Below are 23,200 nucleotides of genomic sequence, written 5' to 3' on the forward strand. Positions count from 1 at the left end.
CGGGGGGCGGGGGGTAGGTCGGGCAGTCAGCACAGCTTCCCATGGCAAGGCGGCGGCTAGTGTTCCAAGTAGAAGCAAGTAAGGGCAAGGCAAGCCTTCTTCCCTTTGCAGAAATGAAAGAAAGCCTTGAGGGCTGAAGTGTGGAGTTCATGGGGAGAGACTGGAGAAAAAGGAAGTTCAAGAGGGAGGTGATGGAAGGAAATGACAGGTCAAGTGGTACCCTGTAAGCCATGTTAGGCATTTGGCCTCTTTCTCAAGATCAAGCAGGGGGAGGAGGAAGGAAGATTTCAAATGGTGGGGAGACAGTATCAGATGCAACAGTATTAGAAAGGCTGCTCTGGGAGCCATGGGTAGAAAGACTGGGTGGGACGCAGGCAAGACCAGGTGCAGGAGCACCACAGGAGGTGCAGAGGACAGTGACAGCACGTAGGGATGATGGTGCCTGTCTGCCTACCCGTCCACTTTGGGGGTGAAGCCTCAGTCTTCCTCTGGTTTCCCAGGGCACGGCCTGTGCTTTCCTCCTCCCAAGACAGACAAGCTCGGGTTTCCTGCTTCGTAGTCTCTGGCCACAGGGACCCAGTGCAGCGCTACTGGAGTTCCCACACCTACCTGTTAGCACAGTGTTTTGTATTGCCGATGCGCTAAAGCACGGAGCACAGACTATGATCCTCCCCTGCTCAGGTGAGAGGTGCTGACTAGAATAGCCCAGTACATTTCATTGCGCCTATAATCACTAGGAAAATGGACACGGGTACTATTCTCATAAATAAGAAACGTGCTCATTTGTTCTGATACTCTGAACACCTCCCCTAAATGTAAAGCCAGACTAAATTAATAACAGTAGAATATAACTTACAAGGCTTGTAACATAACCACTTGGTATGACAATGATTGATTCTACTTTTTGACTCACTGTGATCTCCAGAAAGCGTAAGAGTCTCAAAAGAACCTCATGAACTCTTTACTGGATATAAATGCTGGTAGTCTATTTCCAGAGTCTGAAAGGAGAGTCACCAAGTGAAATATTCTTTGTTAGTGAGGAACCAGAATATCAGGTTTTTTCCACACTGGAATTCCTGAACCAATTAAACTGTAACTTCTTGATGAATAAGAAGCATCTGTCAATCATTTCAACTCTCTCCTACTTATTGCACAAGATAACAGGCAGCTCAGGGCTTTGCAGCTGTGATATGTATGGGTTATGTGTGGCATTTTCCTTTTAGAGAGGGTGTGTGCAGTGAAACTTAATTTGAAACCTTTTTGTTAAGTATCGTAATGCCCTCTTTTCTTAGAATGCATTTCTCTAACCACATCCCTTAAGTCCAATTCAGTGATTGAAGCTAACAAATTGCTGCATCTGTGGTCATTCCATACAACCACAGAGCAAGCACATTGACTATATTGATGGGGAGCATCGGCCTGGCCCCAAGGAAATACTCATTTCTCTATATGATTTGTAAGCAACCAGTTTAACATCGTTTATAAAGGAAATTACGAGTTGTTAAACACTACATTTTGCAAACATATTAAAGGTCACTTATATTTCCAACAATAACTCTACCCCTCACCCCAGGAAAAAAAGAAATCTTCCTTGAAAACTATCTTGGCTGGAATACTAACACCCCATAATATTAGGCTTCTTTTAACAGAGAGACTTGGCAAGCATAGAACCTCTCCCATGCAGATAAAAATAAACTCTCTCTGCTCATCTTTTTTTCTAAAAAAGTAATTAAGAAGTTTCATTAAAAGAACACATGTTTAGACTGGTCCACTGGTACTGTGGCATCAAAGAGCAAAGCCAAATGAGGCAATTTTAGCAAGGAGGAAGATTCTTGATTAAGAATTAATGATACTAAGCAGCAAATGAGCCACTGTCAGGAGCAAAGAGTCAGTTCTTTCAGCTAAAAGCCAGGTCAATATAAAATATAATTATCTTTTGGATCGTGAACATTATAATGATGGCCACAATATTTTAATACAATAATCAGGGCCCTATTAATATTCCAATTATAACACGTGTTAAAAATAAAAAAAAAGAAATGAGTCAAAAACCCATTCGCACGACATACAAAACAACCCTTTTGATCCTCAAGTGTAAATTCAATTTAGTTCTTTATGTAAACAGAAATTTAAGAGCAAGTCTTTCAATTTAGGATGCTAAAGAAGATACTTACTGAGCAATTATTTTAATCTGAAACAATTTAATTATGTGTAATAAAATTTAACTCTAATTTAGTGAAATTTAAAAATTGCCCCCCCCCCCCCCGCTGCCCCCGCTTTGAGGCGGAAATCCCTCCATAGCCATTCTTCCTCGCCAGACAGACCACCGGTCATCGTCAGGCTGTGAGTCTCGGTCTCCCCATTAGCTTGTGGTTTGAGAATGGAGAGAACTCCCAATTTGTCTTTGGTTCCTCCGAAGACAGGATTAAATGAATGGGTTTAAGGCCCTGAAGTGACCAGTCATGATTAGTGCAGAAACTCTAGAACTCTAGATACAACTTTAGATCGGCCTGTAAGGATTTATCTGAATTGTGGTTCAAGATGCACATGGACCTCAGAAAATGTAATGACCATTATAGCACCACCCAGAAAAAGTAAACACCAAACTGTGATTCCATACATTAAACAACCTATGAAATGCAGGAGTGTGCGCACGCGCTTTCTCTCTCTTTTTTAAGGAGGATCTCTTTGCTCTTTGAAGCAGCAATTCAAACCACAGTTCCGCAGCAAGGAGATGTTGATTCTATTCCGGGTTCTGTTTTGATTTACAATACTTTGTGAACCTTGATTTTCTCACCTGTCAACAGGAAGAAATGGAATGGATGATCTTTCAAGCTCTAAGAAGTTGAGATTCTAGATGGATGACAAACACTGCAAATGACTAGATTTGCTACAGAGGTGTCATACAATCATCATGCAAAAACGCAGCCTTTAGAGAACCTGGCCTCATTTTGCGGGGATTGCACCTCTTCCCTCTGTGGGAATCCCAGTACTTGACTGCCTGAACTTCCTTCATTTACTCCCTCATTTCCCTGGAGCAAATCCTCCATTAGCTTTCCAAGAAACCATAAGTTCTGGTGTGGGTTTGTTTGTTTTAATATTTGGAAATATCTTTATAGGACTGACAGTTTGGGTGTGTACAAAGTTAAGATCAGAAATCCTTTTCTCTTAGGATATGAAGACATTGTTTTGCTCCATTTATAGCCCTTACGGTTGTCAGAGACTGTTCTCTCTACCCAGTGCTTCTCCAACTTCCGCAGGCATCGGAATTATGGGACAGGGCCTCTTGAAGCAAGACTGTTGCACCCTGTTCTCAGGGTTTCTCTTTTAGTGGGTCTGGGTGGAGCCTGAGAATCTGCATTTCTACCAGGTTCTCAGGTGATGTTGATATTGCCAGGAGCTCACTTGAGGGAAACACTGTCAATCCTTAGAGCTGATCTGCTTTGTGCTCTTTTTCCTCTCCTCTCAGAGCTTCTCCTTACACCTGGTATCCTGAAACTGCCCAGCAATGTCCCTTAGTATAGACCATTCATATTTAATAAAAAGGCAGTTCTAAAAAGCTTATTAAGAGCTGTGCATGGAATGGACCTTTTGACTGGTGAGTCTCACCACTGACCTATTTCATGGTGGGATCTCCAAGTCTTACTGCTCAAATCCTCCAACCTCAAATCTAGCATCTAGGAGGGTGAACAGGAAAGTAATCTGAGGGTTAACAGGAAAATAAGTATGGTCATTCTGAGTACTCAAACTTGACTTAATTTCCTTGATCGCAGAATAGGCTGCCCTCAATCCCCACCCCGTGACTAGCTGGGCCTGCATCCCAAATCAGAGATTTCCTGCTTCAATCCTGCAGAGCGTAAACTTCCCATCTTCTCCACCTGCATCAGGGGAGGGGCAGTCACTGGGCTTTGGGTTTTAGAGGAGGAACCCAGAGATCTGACTGCTTCTTATAAAAGAGGTTTAACCAAACTCCCATTTTTAGTGATACTCTGCACCTCCACCTTTACAGGTCTTGAGTTCCTGAATTATTCTGAGATTCTGTGGCCAAAAAAAAAATGTTGCTTCTTTGGGGATCTACTCCAGTTTCTCTCTCAAGTCAGGTACAGTTTGCCTGTTTACTTGCAAAACTTTTATGGCATCTCTCACTTGAACTGTCTCCTCTCCCATTTTCTCTTTTTTCCCCATCGGCATGCAGTCCTTTGTTTTCACTTTAAGGGGATTTAGGAAAGTGCAGAGTTAAAACAATGCATTTAGTCCACCATCTGTATTAACAGGGATAGAGATGTGAATAGTCAAGTGCAAGAGCCATGGGACTGTAAGCATAATTCATCTAATAGGTGACTTCTGGCCCAAAATCTCTCTATATATTAAAATAATGGTCTAGAAGCAATCACAGAAATTAAGTTGGGATAAGGTAGTGTTTTGAATTTTTAATCAATCACTTTAAAAGACCTATTTGAAAGAAATTCTTAGGAAAATGACCGCAGACTTGGGATCTCAGCTGATGACAAGTGAATATGAGACAATACTACAACATGGCCCTTAAGAAGCCAACAGAATCTTAAGCTTCATTAATTTCCTATTTGGGTGGGGGGTGATGGTCCAACCATATTCTATATTAGACCACATCTCAATATTTGTTCTCGGCACGTTATTTCACAATGTCATGCTAGACAAGGTGTGTGTGTGTGGTGGAATTTAGGAATCTGGACCTACACCATCCAGTAAAATAGTCACTGGCCATGTACATTTAATTTAAGACAAATCACATTGAAAATTCAGTAACATGAGCTGTATCTTAAGTGTTCAACACCCGTGTGTGCAGCGACTAGCACAGTACGCAGCACACAGGACGTTCCCCCTCAAGGCCGAGTGCGCCTGCGGAGAGCGCTGGCCTGGGCCGCAGTCACACAGGAGGCTGGAACTGGAATCTTAGGCGCTGAAAAGGTTTTAAGAAAACCTTATATTTTGTCTCGTTTTATAAAGCTGAAAATAGAAGGAAGTTTTCTCTCCAGCACAGAACTGGGGCAACAAGTAAAAGCTGCAGAAGGACAGAGCTCAGCTTAACAGTAAGTCCCAGCACTTAGAACTATTCACAATGGACTGGCTCCTCCCCAGGAAGTGAGCTTTCGTCCCTGGTGGTGCTCAAGGGGCAGCTGGATGGCCTCTCTTTCAGAGGCTTCTCCATAGGAGAAATGTCTCTTCCAATTCTAAGTTACTGGGATTGAGTATAGACATGCAAAACTAACAAAAAAATGAGTTATGATCAGTTATATAATATACCAAACTGTTTCTAATTCCTGACCCTTTTCTTGATGCTTAAATGGGGATGGTGGTGAGGAAGTAAAGCAAAAAAGACAGGAGAAGGAGAGTAAGAGAAAGATGGGTTTATGCAATTAATTGACTACTTTCCTGACTCTGTAAACATCCATCTTTAAAAAATACCGCCCTCTCAATACCTTGTGCAGGATTGCGTGGCATTGGTGACTAAGTTTGAAAAGCATCTATTTTTTTCACATTATTATGCTCATCCTGATTCTATTCCATGTTTGTTTTGTTATAAAAACATTTAAAATTGCTCATGCATAGTAAAATTGACAGTCTGAGAATTTATACCATGTTTACTCTAAGTCACATGGTACTTGCAGCATAAATATTACCTTACTATTTCATTTTGTTTTCACCCTCACTCTGGAGACTACTGTGTCTATTGGTGCAAGCTTCAGGGAGAGAGAGGGAGACAGCCAAGCAGGTGATGTTAAGTACTAGAAAGGAGGTGCTTATATTTATAATTGCCTTTCCTTTCATGTTTTGAATTTAGTACTTAAGCAACTTTCAGCCAGAGAAAGAAGTCTTACCCATTAGAGCCCTACTTCATTGTTTTGGTCTTTCTACCCAACTAGAGCCCTGAGCCTCTGGTCTATGGAAGACAGCAGAGATGCTATTGTAAAACAAGGAGAGAAGGAGGAAAAGTAACCAGGCAAGGATAGAAATACATGTTGAATCTTGCCACCCTAACCATGAAAAACAACTAGCTATATAGCTGTATTGTTTCTGTCTGTCTTGGCAGCACAAGCCTCATCCAGCTTAGAGAAGTCTCTGGCAGAAGTTGCACTTGATGTTTCAAAGCAGCAACCAAAATGGCTAGTGTAACATTGAGAGAAAGGATGAGGAAATGGTGTAGGTTCGGGATACACACTGGTAATACAGGAGTTTTTGTGGCACGCCCCACAGGAAGGTCAAATCAAGGGACTGGGGGTCAATTTTACTGACTCCAAGAACCACCACTGTAGTAAGATGCTAATGGGTCACTATGCCAAACCTAATGACGTTGTTACCTTGGAAAAAATCAAGTTTCATTAATGAAAAGTTTAAGTGTGTATAAAGAGGCAGAAACAGGAAGGTTAACTGAATAGTTTCTTCTATGATAACTATGCATATTAATTCAGACAGGGCTATTATCCATTTGGTCATTCAACAAACATGTACTGAGTGTCTGCCATCTGCCTGAGTACATCTCAGTACAAACATGTACTGAGAGTCTGCACTAATGTCAGGGTTATAATGGGGATGAAAATGGGCCTGGTCTCAGCTTTTACGAAGTTTCATTCCGGTGGAGGAAACAGACATTAAAGTATCACAAATCCAACTGAAAAATGTATATATTATTATAATAAAGTAGACAGTGTAAATAAAGGAGATATGAAAATACCTAAGGGGAAACCTAAGCCTGACTTAAAAGGTGGGGGAGGGCGGGTATTCCGGGCAGAGGGAAAGCACGCGCAGCGGGGCCTTAGGCAGGAGCAGGCTGGCACTCGCCTAGCGGCCAGAAGTCCAGGGGAGGCTCAATGGGAAAAGAAGATTCAGGTCACGCAGAGCATTGTATATCTTAAGGAAAATTTCGCTCTTGATCTAAGAGCAACGGCAAATTCCTGAAAGCTCGGAAGAGCCATGACTCAATCACAAATTTTGTTTCAAATACAATCATTCTAAACTAAGAATTCAAAAACCTTGCAGACTTGTATTCTGGGGAATAGTTTCAAGTAACAGTGAAGATTAAACTGAGAGATGGTCACAGATACACCTCTGTGTACGGTAAACTCTTTTGTGTGCAAGTCACATATAAACATTTTGAAGTCCAATAAAAGAATACAATTTATCATATTAACACATTGCACGTACCGCTCAAGGGTTTTCTCGTGTTTTGCGCGCCATCTGTTAAGGACCACTCACGAGTTTTCTCGTTTTTCATGTGCCATCTGTTATGGACTTTAGATGTCAACACACTGTCTTGTCCACATCGAATGAAGCGATCTCTTTGGTGGAAATCGTGCAGGTCAATCTACAAAAAACTATGTAACTGCACAAACCCATAAAGCATTGCAGTTACATTGTATTTTGGTCATTCGACCCTGGCGTATGTCTTAGAGATTTCTATGCGGTACGCAATGCATTAACACGTGTAAGTGTTTATTTTGTAAGACTTGATCTTCATGAGCTTATTTACATTTAAACACAGTAACTCCTGGCTTGAAATGGGGAAGCCTGTAGTCCTCTAATCAATGTCCTTTACATGTGAGGACCCTGGTCCATTCATTCACGTCGGTAGAGCATACATTTTGGGGTGCGTTTTTCAATGAACGTGATCAAATTCCATGGGTTCCTTTATACCCAGATGCAGGTAAAGAGGATATGGTTTATGTTCACTTAATCAGAATAAAGCTCCCTGATACCCCAGAAACCTAAATTCTGATTTTAACTAAAGCTGCTCCCAGACTTCCTTAATTAATATGACCAAATGGCCACTTTTAACATATTGACTCACATAAGTTTTGGTTTAAAAAAAAAAACACAAAAACTAACAATACTGTGAGCTATACTCTACAGTTTTAAAATTACTCAGTTACATCATCACTTGAAAACATGTTTGTCTTCTTATATGCACCTTTATCTTTGAGTCATGAACTATTAAAATACCAATATGTTTTAAAAGTTGTAAGTTGAGTTTGATGAATTATTTAGAGTCTGAGCCATGCAATCAAGCAATAGTCTCTTAAATCACTGTCCCCTAAACTGATTTTCTTTTTAATTAGTCTGATTCTTGAACTGTAATGAGAAATGCATGTTAATGAATGAAATTCCCACTTCATGGGGTCCTGGATTCAGTAGCTAGATAAAAGAACACTGCTGACCAGATTTTTAACCACTAGTTCAGATCCACCCTTATCATCATCCAGAAGTCAATATGCAAATGACGCCTACCCAACGGCCAATTTCCCTCCGTGGGAAAAAGAGACGTGGACCTAACACACAGCAGGGCTCAGAGACTACAAGAGGTCCACGCATGGATGGATAACTGGTATTCAGCAAGTCATAACTCTTAAATATTGAAGTCACGTTATTTACCTATCTTTATGGCACTCGACTTTAGAAAATGAAAATTGTTTAAGACTGAGACAGAGGAGAAAAAAGGAGAAAAGCAGATTCTGTGATTAACGGAAATGAAGTCATTTCATCCCTGTGCTTTAAGAAGTCTGCAATGACTCCCCAAACTTATAAAACACCAAAGCTGACCCTTCCCAAGTCTCCATCCTCCTCTAGACCTCCCGCACTCTCCCTCTACACTACCTGAGCCTACAGCCCTGCTGCACGAGGGCAGCTCCAAGCAAAGCTCTATCAACCAGGGCAGCAGCCTCCTAAAGTATCTATTGTCTCTCTTCTCCTGTTGTCCTTACTCAAAGCCCCTTGAGGGCAGAGGCCACATCCTATTTGAAATGTTGTGCAGTTATTAACTATAATTGAATGCTCACCCATTTTTTTCCAAAATATTGAAGAAAATAAAAGTTTCCTCAAAATTCACCCCAAATGCAAGGTCTCCCTCCCTCATCTTTGCTGTAGGATCATGTTTCTAAATCCTGCCTTCCTGCGACCCCCCAGCTCCGGAAGCCACTCTGGCCTGGCCCACCGCCTCAAGCCCCGGCTGCAGCTGTAGCAGCAGCAGCTGTTGCTGCTCACACTTCTCAGAGCCCTTTCCTGTACATCATGCCACTTGATCCTGCACCAGAATCAGATGAGACAGAGGGAAAAACATCTCACACTGTTTTTAGAGAAACAAAGGAGAGTTAATTAACTCAGCCTGAGGTCAGATGGGTCATTAGCGGGAGATAAGACAAAACCCTGTGTGCCCCATTCCCAGGTCAGGTCTCTCTAGTGCACAAGGGCCATGATCTTTCTCATCCACTCCGATATTCAATGAGCATCTCCTATGTGCCAGAGCCCGGACTCACTGCCGCGGGGACTGAAGCTCCGTAAGACATAAGTGCTACCCTGCAAGGAGATGTGTGACAAATGTCACTGCAGCACTAAACATCTGTACTTGTGGGAGTTTCAAAAGTGAAAGAAAAAAGATCAGTCACACCCTTCTCAGAAGTCTACTATGACTATTGTTCATGTTACCCAATTTCCCAATACTCTTTACTGCCTACCACCCAGGACTGTTCTTTGAAGGATATAAATCATATCAGATGTCAGAGGAAGGGGCATGACTCACACTTTCCTGCCTCCCCAAAGCATCTCCAACACAGGAGGCCAGGACGTGATGGAACCCCATCTCACATGGCACTAGGTCTACAACCAGTGGGTGGGGAAAACCAGCTCTCATGATGAATACGCCCTTGAAGATCCCTCAACCCACTCGTAAAGAATTTTTATGCAGACATATTCTCTCTTTCTCTCTCATGAGTCCTATACAGGGCCAGTTTTCTATTTTAAATTTTTAGTTCAGGACCTGAAAATGTAGTTGCATATGTTGGGCATCAGGGATATGAAAAATCTGTATCTCCGCAGACCAAAGTCATCCTCAGTGGGCCGAGATGTTCACTTAGAACAATGGGAAATGGGAAAGGGGGTTTTTATTTCCCACACACTTTCATTACACACACACTCCAGGGCATGTGCTCACTGGCTACAGCTGCAAGTAAGCTAAATCTGCTTATGCTACTGAAATTATTTCTCTTGTTTTTTTTAAAATTATTATTGCTGTTATCAGTTATTATTATTACTTTTACCAAGCATGCATAGTTGAATACAAATTAAGTGGAGCATAGATATCCTTTGTCTCCACTGTAAATTTTTAGTTTCTGGTATAGACTAAGTTTATAGAAGATCTGTTTGAATTATGCCAACTGCATGTGGTTGTTCCATAAATATTCCTTAATTCATACACTAATTAAGCACCAAATACATGCCACACGCCTGTGTGAAGTGCTAGGAAAAACAGGAGGTCTCAAAGCATAGGAGGGGAGAAAATGACAACCACAATCATTTCATTTCCATGTAACAGCTGAACAGACAAGGCAAGATGGGCCTGGACAGGGCAGAGGAAACGGGAAGAGATGACCCCCACCCCAGGAAACCGCCATGACTCCCTCCTCCTTCGGGCCCAGATGCAAACGTTACCTGCAAAGTAAGTAGCTCCATGCACAACCATTGGAAATGGTGGTGCGCTTCCTCCCCCACACGCTCCCCTACCCCCATTCTGCTTTATTTTTCTCACAAGCAGTTATCACCTTCTGACCACATTTCTCATTTGTTTTACTTGTCTTTCCAAGAGAGGGTCAGTTCATGCGGGCAAAGATTTTTAGCTCTTTTTGTCACCGCTGAATCTCAATCCTAAAACAAGCACCTAGCACACAGCGGGACTGGTAAGTATGCAGAAAGAAGTCTTCCGGGACCACACGAAAGGGCAACCGCCAGGTGCTCTCGATCCCTCTGTCCTCTTCATCTTTTCCTTCATAGCATTTATAAAAAATACAAGTTTTATTTTAAAGTTCGCTTATGTATTTATTTTTTCTTACCTCTCACTAGAATGAAAGCTTCCTCTAAGTGCTGTGGCCTCGGCACTTAAAACAGAGCCTGGCACTGTTTTTTCAGTCAATAAACTTTAGTTGAATGATCATGACGATCATGGCTCCTACTCACTGAGCGGGCGCCAGCGGGTTTTACCTGTATTCTCTCTCCACATCCTCACAACAGCCCGATGAGGTGGGCATTGTTATTCTCATTTTATAGATGAGGAAACACAGACCGACAGTAACTTGCCCAAGGTCACAAACACAGTGAAGGGAAGAGCGAATAATTCTGGGCCATCTTGACTTGTGCTTCTCTCTGACTCCCTGTTCTGCTGACACGAGCGGGGCTGCGCTGCAGAGGAACGGAAACGGTGCTGTCCCCTCTCCTGGCCGATGCAGTGGTTTCCACATCACCCGTCCTATCCACACCACCTGCCACCTCCCAGCTCTTCTCCACCGGAAAGCTGGAGGGGCACCTTCAGAAAGCAAGTCTGATCACTGCGACCTGCTTGAAATCTCTTCAATGGCTTCTTACTGTTAAGAGCCCACATTTTGGGGTCCCCCCTGTGACAGTGATCAATTTTTATAACAACTTCTTTGGAAGGATGACAATGTCATTTCTGGAAAAATAATGTATTATGAAGAAAACGATGAGCTTGGGAGAAATGCTCTATCTCTGAGATAAGAATGAGAAAAGGCTTATTTGATTACGATAACTGGACTCTATGAGTAATTCCAGAAATATTTATGTAACTTCTGATTGGAATCAGTGAGGCAGCTGTATTAAAATAGATATTCCTGGGCCCCACACAGGCCCATTAATTTAGAATCTCTAGGGACAGGATCAAGAAACCTACATTTTTAACACATAATCTAGGTACCTCTCTTGGACATTCACTCACCTAAACCTCATGGTGAGCAATACCATATACTGAACCATTAATGTCAAGACTGAGACTCAACTAGCTTTATTCAATGACCAATACCTCCTCTCTTGTTCAACAATAATGTTATATAACTCATGGGTTCAAACCAGGCCCTCACCCAGGTCACAGGTTTCAGAAATGTCCATGGCTAAAGCAGCTCATACACGTCACAGGAAGCCAGAATTATCAACCACATCTAGTGAGCACACTCACTTATGCCAGGCCAACAGTTTTACTACAAAATATGTTCATTCCAAAGATTATTCCATTTCTTTTCCTGAAACATACCCTCCTGCCATGGGAAGGAGGTAACTGTAAGAGAAAAATAAACAAAAACCCCAAACCTGTCTTGCCATTAGAATACCAGTTGACTTCTGAGCTAGTGCTGTGTGAGATTCAAAGAAAAGCAAGTCTGTTCCAGTCCTTTGTATTCTAAAAAATCCCTAGAATGTCAGAGATGAGCTTCCTTACTGGGGAGGGTCACTGCTCACCCAATGGACAACCTAAGATGCATTTTGCCAAGCTTCCCTGACATCAGAACTGGTCCTTAAATTCAATTCTGGACATGGGGTGCCAGCTGACCCAATATTAGCATCTGGCCCCTGCTGCTAAGAGAAGAAAAAGGTCTTAGCAGGTACAGTCTTCTCTGCACCCAGCCCCACCCCCCACCACCCCCCACCTTCCAGCTGGCAGGGGTCCCCACTGTACAGAACAGCAACAGTATGGAACACTGATGCTAAATCTTATGTTCAAGACTCCAACTAATTTTTCCTTTTCTTTAATATGTTTAAAATGATTTAACTTGTGCAATTTACCCCAAAAAAATGATTTCCTTCACAAACTGGTAAAAAATAATCTTGATAGAATAAAAGTCAAATAATCCTGAGAATTACTTCCTTCACAAACTGGTAAAAAACGATCTTGATAGAATGAAAGTCAAATAATCCTGAGAACTACTTTGAAAGATGTGGGATTTAATTGTGGCGCTACAGCATGTTTCTAATCTGACTCATGTTATGTGGTTTAACACTTTTCTTTGAAATTTCAGAAATGTATAAGTACTGACTTTTGGCTGTGATTATTTTCAAGTGCTTCTATATGAAAGTAAACGTTCTACTCTACACAACACAAGGCAGAAAGTAATAGAGCTTTAGAAACAACGATGTATGCTGCAACATCCAAAGAAGCCTACAGGAGAAAACAAAACACTTGTGGAAGAAAACCACCAGAGAAGTAAACTTTCCAAGATATTTCACAGGAATAAAAACAATTTTTCACTCTTCATACTGAATTAGCAGGTCATCATATAAATTACTTTCCACATAGATTCTATGTGATGTAGGGTAATAGAATCCATCGTCATATAGACGAACAAAACAATCCCTGGTTAGATGGGCTGCAACAAATCAAGGGGAAAGAAAGTGAGGTTACTCAAGTTCCAAAAAGAGTATTCAGCACTTACTAAAGTGAAACACAAACAAAATATGAAGATGGCTTCAAATTCTGAAAGTTTCTAAGTTTCCATATTTCATTTCAGTTTTCTAATTACAAATTACAGCTTTAAAGTGTAAAATCACTAGGTTATTTTTTTTCAACAGGCCTTTCTAATTTGCTTACAAGTTCTTACGCTTTCCGCTCTGTATCAAGCTGAAGAGAAGACTGTTCTCCCCACCCTGCCCAGGTTCTGAAACTCCACTGCTAGCACCCTCTGCCCTGCGGCGCCCTCCGTCCTGCCACGGGCAGTGACCACCCCCGCCCCGCCCCCCCCGCCCCCCCCCGCCCCCCCCCCCGCCGCCCCAGGCTCTCCTGAACACGCTGACAGAATCTGCCACTACACAGGGCAAGGACAGGAGGAGGAAGTGGCATTCCCTGAGGTTTAAAAAGGCCCCACTGGTCAAATGAGAAATAGCTAAAGATGTTTAAGATACCAAAGTCAGTGCTTCATTGAGACTCCAAAATTTTAAGCCATTGTGAAAGACAGGAAACAGGTATTAATGCGAGCATAAAAATGTTTTTTGAATTCAGTGTTTATTTGTCAAATACCAACTGCTTTTTCTCTCATTCCTTTCTGTTTCTGATCTTTGGAAAACCCACATCAGTATCAAATGTCACTTAGTTCTTATTCAAACAGAGGAAAGCAGACACAGCGACTGCACCAGTGACTTAGCTGACCCGGTCCCTAAGTAAAAACAAACCTCTATAAATCACCAGATGTGAGCAATTGGGTAGTGATCACTTTAATTAATTGAACAGCTTTCCTGAAATTTACTGTATAATTTCGACCCTCCCAACACCTTTCCCAGAAGCATCTAACAATGGTGGTTTTCTCTTTAAATTGTTTAAAGGAGGAAGACATTTTAACTTCTGTGGGTTAAGTATGTTTTTAAATTATTCAAGATTAAGATGGTAAACTACTTAGTTTTAGAAATTAAACCATGCACATTCTAAATGCTGCCTTTAAATGCTGAAAGTCAAAATTATTCCAAAACATGTTCAGTGCATGAATAAAACTTTATCTGGCCTAGACACACACAAAAGCTAACACAGTTTTGTTTTGTTTTTTTTTTTGAAAACTCCTATTTGCAAAATAACATGCAATGGTATTTCTCACTTCAGTCACAGATTCCGTTTTAACTGTATGAAGTTCAGATTTTGATGTGATGTTTCTGAACCCTGAGTTCTACCCCAGGTGCCCCACTTAAGAGAAGTCACTCCAATGCCTTATTTAAAAACTCCCATTTCTCCTCACACAACAGCAGTCACTCTCGGCTGGTAACTAGGTAACGACGCCTAACCCACAGATCCCATGCCGTCCATTAAGTAATTAATAGCAGAGATAAAGTCTACAGAATATAATCAAACACCTGTCTCTATAGGGTTACAGGTGGCTTCTCTGAATCTTGGGGACCAGTTCAGCAATGACAACAAAGTGTAAGAAGTATGTTATTACAACACTTCAAATTTAGTAGAGAGAGAGACTGGGTCTGAAAAACAAGTCATCTAATTTAAAGAATATCTCCATTACCCATTGAAGAAAGTATTCGTAGTTTGCTTCTCAGGTCTTTACTCCATCCAGTCCTTATCCATCTGCTCCCCATGGTCCCTACAAACATACATATGTAATCCTGCTAACATTCACTTACAAGGAGAGAAGCGTAATATTTGCTGAGACTGGTCCTAGATTTGGAATGGTCTCCAATTCATTGTTGTTCAGTTTCCTATAAATGCCCCAAAAAAAGGGAGAAAAAAAATGATTAGGTAATCTGTACTTGATAGATGTGAAACTGTAAAATTATTTAAACACACCTCCCAAGTTAAGTTTTAAATAACTTATTGTAATCTGAATGTTCTTTACAGTTAAACAGTGTAATGGGTAGTTATATTTTATTCAGATGTCAAATAGAAAATAAGACTCACACTTCTCGGAGGCTTTGAAGGTGGCTCATGGAACTTGCCTTGATGACAGACAATCTGTTGTGACTTAAGTCCCTAGGAGAAAACAAAAATAAAATTATAAATAGTTTTAAAAAAATCACTTACAGCACTTAATGATGTACAGGACACAGCAGGTCTGTGAAACAGCTCTACCAACACCAGTGACAACACAACACATAATTGTCCATCCCGTCCATAAACGAGATGGTAACCGACATGTCAAACTGAAAAATACAAACTCTGAGCACAAAATTAGTTTAGGAGGCTGGCAGATTCAAATGCTTTAAGCCCACAAACGTCCTAGGAGATGTTTTTGGCACGGGCTGAACAGACCTTTTGTGAGCTGGCTGTTTGGCTTCACCTTCCCCATTCCCTGCCATCTCCTCCCTTCCAACTTGATATGATGAAGTCATGGCTTGTGAAAAGTGGTTAATTAGGCAGGTTGCTAAAACTAAAACCTCTAAAGGAACCTTTTTATTATAAAATATGAAGCATCAGTGTCCTTATTATAGCCAAACAAAACAGAAATTGCTTTACACACATTTATTTCTCTGGGCTAAGGCACCAAATTATTTAAAGTATCATCATGTATGTGTGTGCACGTGCATGTGCGTGTTGAGTGTGGAAAACAACCTGAACCCTTTGTTTTCCCAAATTCCCCAAATCTCAATACCTGGTAATATAACTACCTAAAAAGTTAAGCAGAATGTACAGGATGCTGTGATCAGATTTCTTTTCAGTCATTAAAATAACTCTGCTTCTTACTCAAAGACTCAATCTAACTTAGTAACAACTGCCATTAAACATTACTTTTTTAAAAAAGGTAAAATTAAATTCCTACATACATAATACTCTGGGCTCGGAAGTCATCACAGCATTTAAGATTCAAACTATGGAGTTAAATCTGCCCAATATTTGGTTATAGGCCCTATATTTGTCAACATACTGAATATGTGTCTTCAAAATGGTGTAATGAAAATAAAATGGCTGAACAGCTCCTGAAAACCAGGCTAACAATAGCCTGGTTTAAAGCTCTCCTACTGAACGAGGTTAACCAACCTTACTAAATTAGCTCTCTCAGTGTTTGAAAATGAAGATTTTTAAATAACCAAAGTTTCAAATAACCAAATTTGACTGGAGAAAAAGCATGACCCATTTGTTACATGCTTAAGTATGCCCCCCACCCCCCGCAAAGGCAGAGAAATCACAGAGAAGCAGTGTTACCTTTGTGCACACCCATTAGTTAACAATTAGAAATCAGAGATCCTTTCAGGCTTTGAATTTTGTTTTGAGAATAAACCTGGATTTTTCTATTTCACACACACACACAAATCTGCAAAGGTTTTTTATTTGAAACATGTTTGCCTAAAGACCTACCAGACAGTAACAGACATGAGTAGATTTGTTCTGGTAGAGTTATAACATGAAAAAAAACCTGGCACAGTCTTTAAACTATAAAAATCCTGCAATTACAACCACTGCTGTGCATGCTCACCACGCTGGAGCCAGACACTTTCCCTCACAAACCAGCTCAGGTCCATCTGGAGTTCATCAAGGAAACCGTGAGCCCAACAACTCACGTTAGGATTCAAACAAAACCTGTGTGCTTTTAGCACCACAGACAGTCACAGATTTCCCACAGGGTTCAAAAAACAACCAAGGAAAAGAGTCCTTCACCTGGGAGGTAGCCTGAATCAACAGAAAGTCTCACTTGGACCCACTTAACTAAACATTGAACCAGCGTAAAACTGCATCCCCTATTGTTTCACATTTTTAAAGGAAAGGGGGAACCAATCTGGTATTTACACTTAACACAGGTGATTTTCCTTTTAATTACAAAAACTAAAACCTTCCTCTTCACTTCATTTTAAGGATTACTTCACAGGGCAATCCTGTGAGAAAAGAGAATGAGTGCCTAACATTTTTGTCGACCAGTAATGGGATGAGAACTCCAACAAAAGACCTTTAAATTGAGAAACTGCCTCCAGAGAACAGTGCCCATGCTGGGGACCACTCACTTCTGATTCAGAAGCAAGAGCTGGTAACCTTAAATATTTCACTTACTGCAACACTTCCACTCCTGAATTTTGTGTACTACTATTAAAACCACATTATTTGTAGGAGAAAAAAAAATCACCCCTTAAGTGATTTTTACTGCTAAATACTTAAAACCATGAAACTTTTAATGCACCTAAATTTAGACTTAATACAGGTTATGTTTCAGAAACGATTACTTTCCAGTACAAGGATGTCATATTTCACTAAATCTTCCTTTCATTGTTTTTATGGCTAGAATATCAAAAAACAAATTCAGGTTGTACAAAGTCAATTCTTTGTTAAAACCCATAAGAACATTCAATAAGAAAGGCAGATTCTTCATTTTAGAGTCCCATTCATGAACATATTCACCAAGAAAGTTTTTTTTTTTTTTAAAAAGAACCCATTTATAATAGTATAAGAAATACAAAACATTTAGGGATCTATCTTTTTAAAATGTGTAACAATTTTTTTACCCTTAAAAGTTTTTTTCTTTTTCATTTACCTTTTAGATTTAATATTATTTTGTATCGGTTTCAGGTGTACAGCTACACACAGTGGTTAGACAATCATAATACTTTACAAAGTGTTACCAAGAAACCTTTTAAAAAATACTTTTGGTAGTGAGGTTAATAAAAGGGAAAGGTGGTCAAGCAGAGAGGTGTTAACTATTTACCCAGAACTCAGCTGACCAAATACTTGAAAATCAAACTCTACTTGGTAGAGAGAAGTCTCTCTTCCTGAATTTTAGCAAGCGAATAAATAGATATGAAAATAATTACTGTACAACATTTGGTTCTAGCGATCATTTTCTTCCTTTTAGCATTTGGAAATCTGACTTCCAAGTCCAATTTTAAAATGCAAATCCAGCACAGCTTCTTAATCAATCCCACTGGGGCCTGCAGAGCTGCTAATTCAGCAGAAATCTGGAAAGCTGAAAAACAAAAAGCCAGGCTGTAGCTGTTTTAAGACACTGATCCAAAGTGACTCATAAATCAGCCTGCTATGTTCAAGTTTTAGTCTGGAAAATATAGAAAAACAGCTGTGAAAACCATAAGGGCCCTTACCCCCACCGCCCCAGTCCCAATTCTGGTACCAACCGAAGGATTTGCAACAGGCGAATTCTAAAGGAACCCCACCCGCAGAAAGTACCTTTCGGACTTTTTCCGCCTGAGCCCTGCTAACTCAAACATTTTTAAGCGATACAATAAATAATTTTGAAATTCCAGCGAGATTTTAATAATACTTGAAGCTCTCATTGGCAATGGAGCAACTTTTCCCTCTTCAGGCTGAGCAACATTCTAACAAACACTCTCCTTCAGGTTCAGGACTCTTTGTAAGCACAACTCTAGATGTAAACTCAAGTCTGGCTTTAAGGCAGTTAGTTGTAAGCAACCTTCAAATGGTTAGTTTTAAGAGCCACTTTCAATAAAGTACTAGAAGCTACTTTTTAAAAGGAGAACTAACTATAATATTAATATGTTACAGCTCAAACTATTCCACTTTTCACGCATCAGGTTCCTGTGGCAATAAATTACAATTGAGTAAAGTGAAAAAATAAACACACAGTTATAATTGAAAGACTGATTTTTGAAACTTGCTAATTCAACAAATACAACAAAAGGCAGACACTCAACTTTTCCTGAGTAGTGCTCTCATAAACTAGTCCTAAGGCAAAGTTTTACTACTTTAATTACCTAACGAGAGGAAGTTAGGATATGGGAAGAACAATATGCATTTTTCTACTTATTTCTAAACAACGAAACAATCTATTTAAAAGCTTGTCTCATTACGTAAAATTTAAGAAGCAGCTACCTTATGCCTCCTGTTCTAAACATCAAGTAACAGAGAAGCTAAAGCTCAATTCCTCATGTTTTTCTCTCAGTTCCTTTCAAAGTTGGCGAGAGGAGACCTCTAGAGCTTTAGGCACAAACAAAAGAGACATTTACAATAAAGAATTTAGACCACATGGTTTGGTGACAACTACAAAGTTGGTTAAAAGTCACACAAGTACAAGAATGACAGAGCTGTCCAATGAGTGATCACAGTGGGGCTTCTAACAACAGACCTAGTGCTTATTTATACAAGTGGAACTTATTTTCACATACATTTAAGGAATGTAGACTTGTATTGAGACAATTTACTGCTGGCGGAAATGTAATTAAAGATTGTGCTAACCAAATAAACTGTAATTTGTTTTTAGTATGCCACCAAATTATCTGCAAAACAAAATCCTAATTAGGTCAGCTACTTTTAAGACAATGTTTAAATAGGTATCAATCCCCTTTTGGTTTAACTCAACTTCTAATCAAGAGCAATACAGTTATTTTTTTAAGACATCCAAGTTTGCAAAAATACAGATTGCATGATAAGAGGCCACTTAATAGTAAGAAACTATTGAATATAAATTAGATTTTTGAACAATCCAAGCCTTTCCAAACACACCCCAGGAAGCACTACTCTATTCATTTTCTTTTTCTCATCCCTCTATTATTCATAGGTGTTCACCTCCAGTCATTCAAATGTTCAGTTCCATATGTTGTCAATAGAGCCATTCACATTTCATGAATAAGGCAGCATGACCTCCACAAGAGGCAATTGAACAGAATTAGCCACAACTAATTGAAAGTCTTCCTGCTTTGGGTTAAAGCCCTTATCTCCTTCTTCAATTGTAATAAAAACTACTAAACAAGAAAGACATCCCCTGATAAGAGATTAAATATCAATCTAAAACTCTCCAATTCTACTTATTTTTATTAAACCAAGGTTTACTAACACACACAAAGAATTGATGGCCAACAATTCTACACTTCACAAAGATTTTGATTTGCATAAACACAATTTCTTCCTACCACTATTATGAGGATATTAGGATAGTGTACGAGAATTGTTTAAGAATTTAGAATTTTCATTGCTATTCTGCCAGGCCTTAATCTAAGGATTAAAGATACAATGTACTTTTATTTCTTTTTAAACGTAACTTTTTTTTTTTAAAGCACGGGTTTCGATTGTTTACATTTTACAGCTCTCCAATTTTAACAAAACTAAGGCTGGGAGAGAATAAAGAGACGACATTTGGAAAGAATCAGCCTTTCCAACTAAAATACATTTTTTTCCTTGTTCTTGCAGGCAGCTGGCACTGATTTCAGGTTTTCAGTCTTCACAGCTAGCATCCAAAAACTTGCATAACAGCACCCAGCGCTCTCTTCTAAACCGTCTGGGCGTGCTACGAAGCTACAGAACTTATGCCCTTGGTTCTCAAAACTCTAGCACCTTCCTTTCCATATTTACTGATCAATCATGACAACTTCTTAGAGAACGAGGATGTTACAATTTGGTCGAGGAGAGGGATTTATAGAGCACAGGAGAAAAGAACAACAAAACGTTGTCTACTACAGCTTGGACAGTGCTCTAACTATAGTTGGCGGGGGGGGGGGGGTTGGGGGGGATGCTTCCTAAATGAAAGAAGCACGTTCAGTGACTGGATGGATACAGAAAAGGGGGTCTGAAGCAGTTAGAAACCAGATGAGCCCAAAGATACTACACAATCAGAGGCAGAACGGAGAACTCCGGTAGCCCGCAGGTTGCCACCTCTCCCAGCCAGGTAGGGGTGCGCACTTGAACCCCCTAGGAAAGCTCCAGTCGCAGGACGTTGGCTGTACCCCCGGAGTTGTCACTCGCTCCCTCCCTTCGCGCATCTGCTGCTAGGTGGGTTGCGCCAGGCCCCACTAGCACGGCCCGCCAGGCACTGGGGAAGGAAGACTGAGGTCGCGACGGCTCCTTTTCCGTCCCCTCCGAGCGCTGCTAGAGGCCTGGGCCAAGAGGAGCTGCCCGGGAAAAAGCTGCTGCGCGCCAAGTGCCCAGGCTCCTGGCCGTCTCCCCCTCCGCTCTCAGGAAGAATACTTACAGCCGAGCAACCCAGGGCGGGAGCGGCTCGGGAAGGCGTACCAGCCGCTGGCGACTGCAGTCCAGCAGATCCCCGAGGCAGCGGCAGGGAACAGGGCACAGGCGCTCGCGGGCGACCTCGGGGCCACTGCCCTCGGCCCGAGCCGCGCGTCCCAGCACCGCGCACAGCAGCAGCCCCAGCGCCGCCGCGGGCGCGCGGAGCCTCGGCGCGCCCATCCCGGTCCTGCGGCCTCTTGGTCGGCCCTGCGTTCCGCAGCCCGCACGCACTCGGAACCCGGCACAAAGTTCCAGCAGACAGCGGATGCTCGCGCTCCGGACCGCGTGTGCGCGCCCTCCTCTCGCAATCCCAGGTAAACTCCTTTCTTTTACTTCCAACAGCGAAGCCTTTTCATGCCCCAGAGCAGCGTGATGGAAACCAAAAAGAAAAGCTGACTGCGGCAGAGCTGCAATACGAGCACCGTCGCCGCGCCGAAGGCCCTTTTGCCCGCAAAAGAAACTTTTTCACCGCCTCCCTGCCGCGGAGCGCCAACTCCCGGCTCGGCGGAGTCGGGGGGCGGGGCGTGCAGTGACCGGCGCGTGCTCATTGGCCAACCAGGTCCCGGTCGCCCCTCGCCACGTGACAATAACAGGGCTCCATGCCCGGGGCGGAGCACACGAGAAAGTGGAGCTGAGATTGTAGGAAATTGAGGGTTACATTTTCCAGCCTCTTGATCCAGAAGTCTCCACTACATCCTGGGAAACATATATCAAATGGAGTTGAAGAGAAAAAGGGAGAAAACAAGTGTACAAATATTAGGGCAGCTCGCGCAGTTGGAGGTATTTTAGGGAACATCAGGGGAGTAACCTTAAGATAGCGCTGTTACCAGGAAACCTTTCAATTCCAAATTTTAAAAATTTATAAATTGTCCTGTTCACAGATGAACAATGGTTTCAATGAAGGTACAGTTTTCTTTAACATTAACATTGGGTTTTTCCGCATATTGTCTCCAAAAATAAAAACAATAAAATATAAAAGCCATGGTATTGGAAATAGTATATTGAGTTACAAGTAGCCAGCTGGATAGAGCTGGAGGAAATTATGAGAAATGGCCTTCTAATAAACCGCAACGGCAATCATAGATTGCATGCAATAGCTAGAAATATAAAAGTATTCACAGTTATATTTTTAAAGCAAAATACAAACTAGGAGGAAAAAACTAATGTACTATGCATGGTCCACCTGGGCTTTGAGTGATGACAAATCCTGACTGAGAATGCAACCAGGCTAGAAGCACTTTCCTGCCTCCTCATCCTGGGGTAGCTTTAATACTCAGGACTTTCTCCTGAAGTCTGTGACTGACTGACTCTTGCAGGTGATTGGGGCCACCTCAGAGATCATCTGGGGAGGCCCTCCTGTGGGTGGGGAAATAGACCCAGGGAAGGTAACTAACCTGTTTGCGGTAAAAACTGGAAGTTTGTTTTACACTTCCACTTATGCATTCAGTGTGTCTTGCATGCTGTCTGCCAAAGCATTCTTTTGGGCCACTTAACCTTTTCATTATTGAAAATGGAGATAGCTTGTGGAGTTGAGACTTCAACTCCAAAGGCCATTGATTTCCACTGTAGCATATCACCTGTATAAGCACCTCTGTTCATGGGGAAGAGAAAAGACTTGCTTTGAAGTTGAATTGAAGCAGGCTACTTCACATGGGCTATCCCATCCTCTTCTTTCCAGCCACCATTACCACCAACTCCACCACTTTTTTGGATGACATACATTTAGAAAATATAGTGATGACACCTTCGTTTTCAAATGAACATTTTGCCTACTTGGTAGTGGTCAAGACACACCACAGTCATTCTATGGATTTTCCAGCTCAGTCGCCCCCATTTATTTCAAATAAAGAAAACCTGGCTTTGTGAATTGGAGTTTTTAAAAAAGAAATATGCCATTATACACCTGTCATTATGTGTAAGAATGGTGGCATGACTATGGTGCCTTGCTGATTGACACATCACCCATACAACATAGATAGTCAGAAATAGGTAGGTTATGACTTTGGAGGA

At 41.3% G+C, this 23,200-nt stretch overlaps 1 protein-coding gene across 1 annotated transcript in view; it reads right to left on the reverse strand.

Annotated features, from left to right (window-relative positions):
- Positions 1–21,687, reverse strand: part of LRIG3 (leucine rich repeats and immunoglobulin like domains 3) — a 43,965-nt gene extending 22,278 nt beyond the window's left edge. Inside the window, exons 1-3 of the mRNA XM_054580018.1 lie at positions 21,156–21,687; positions 15,194–15,265; positions 14,920–14,994 (exon numbers count right to left, since the gene is read on the reverse strand). Coding sequence (XP_054435993.1) covers positions 14,920–14,994; positions 15,194–15,265; positions 21,156–21,370 — 362 coding nt within the window. The 5' untranslated portion in view covers positions 21,371–21,687. The remainder of the gene's footprint in view (positions 1–14,919; positions 14,995–15,193; positions 15,266–21,155) is intronic.
- Between the last annotated feature and the right edge of the window lie 1,513 nt (positions 21,688–23,200).

This window comes from Pteronotus mesoamericanus, unplaced genomic scaffold, assembly GCF_021234165.1.
Source record: "Pteronotus mesoamericanus isolate MK-2021 breed Mesoamerican mustached bat unplaced genomic scaffold, CSHL_Meso_final contig_56, whole genome shotgun sequence".
Lineage (NCBI taxonomy): Eukaryota > Metazoa > Chordata > Mammalia > Chiroptera > Mormoopidae > Pteronotus > Pteronotus mesoamericanus.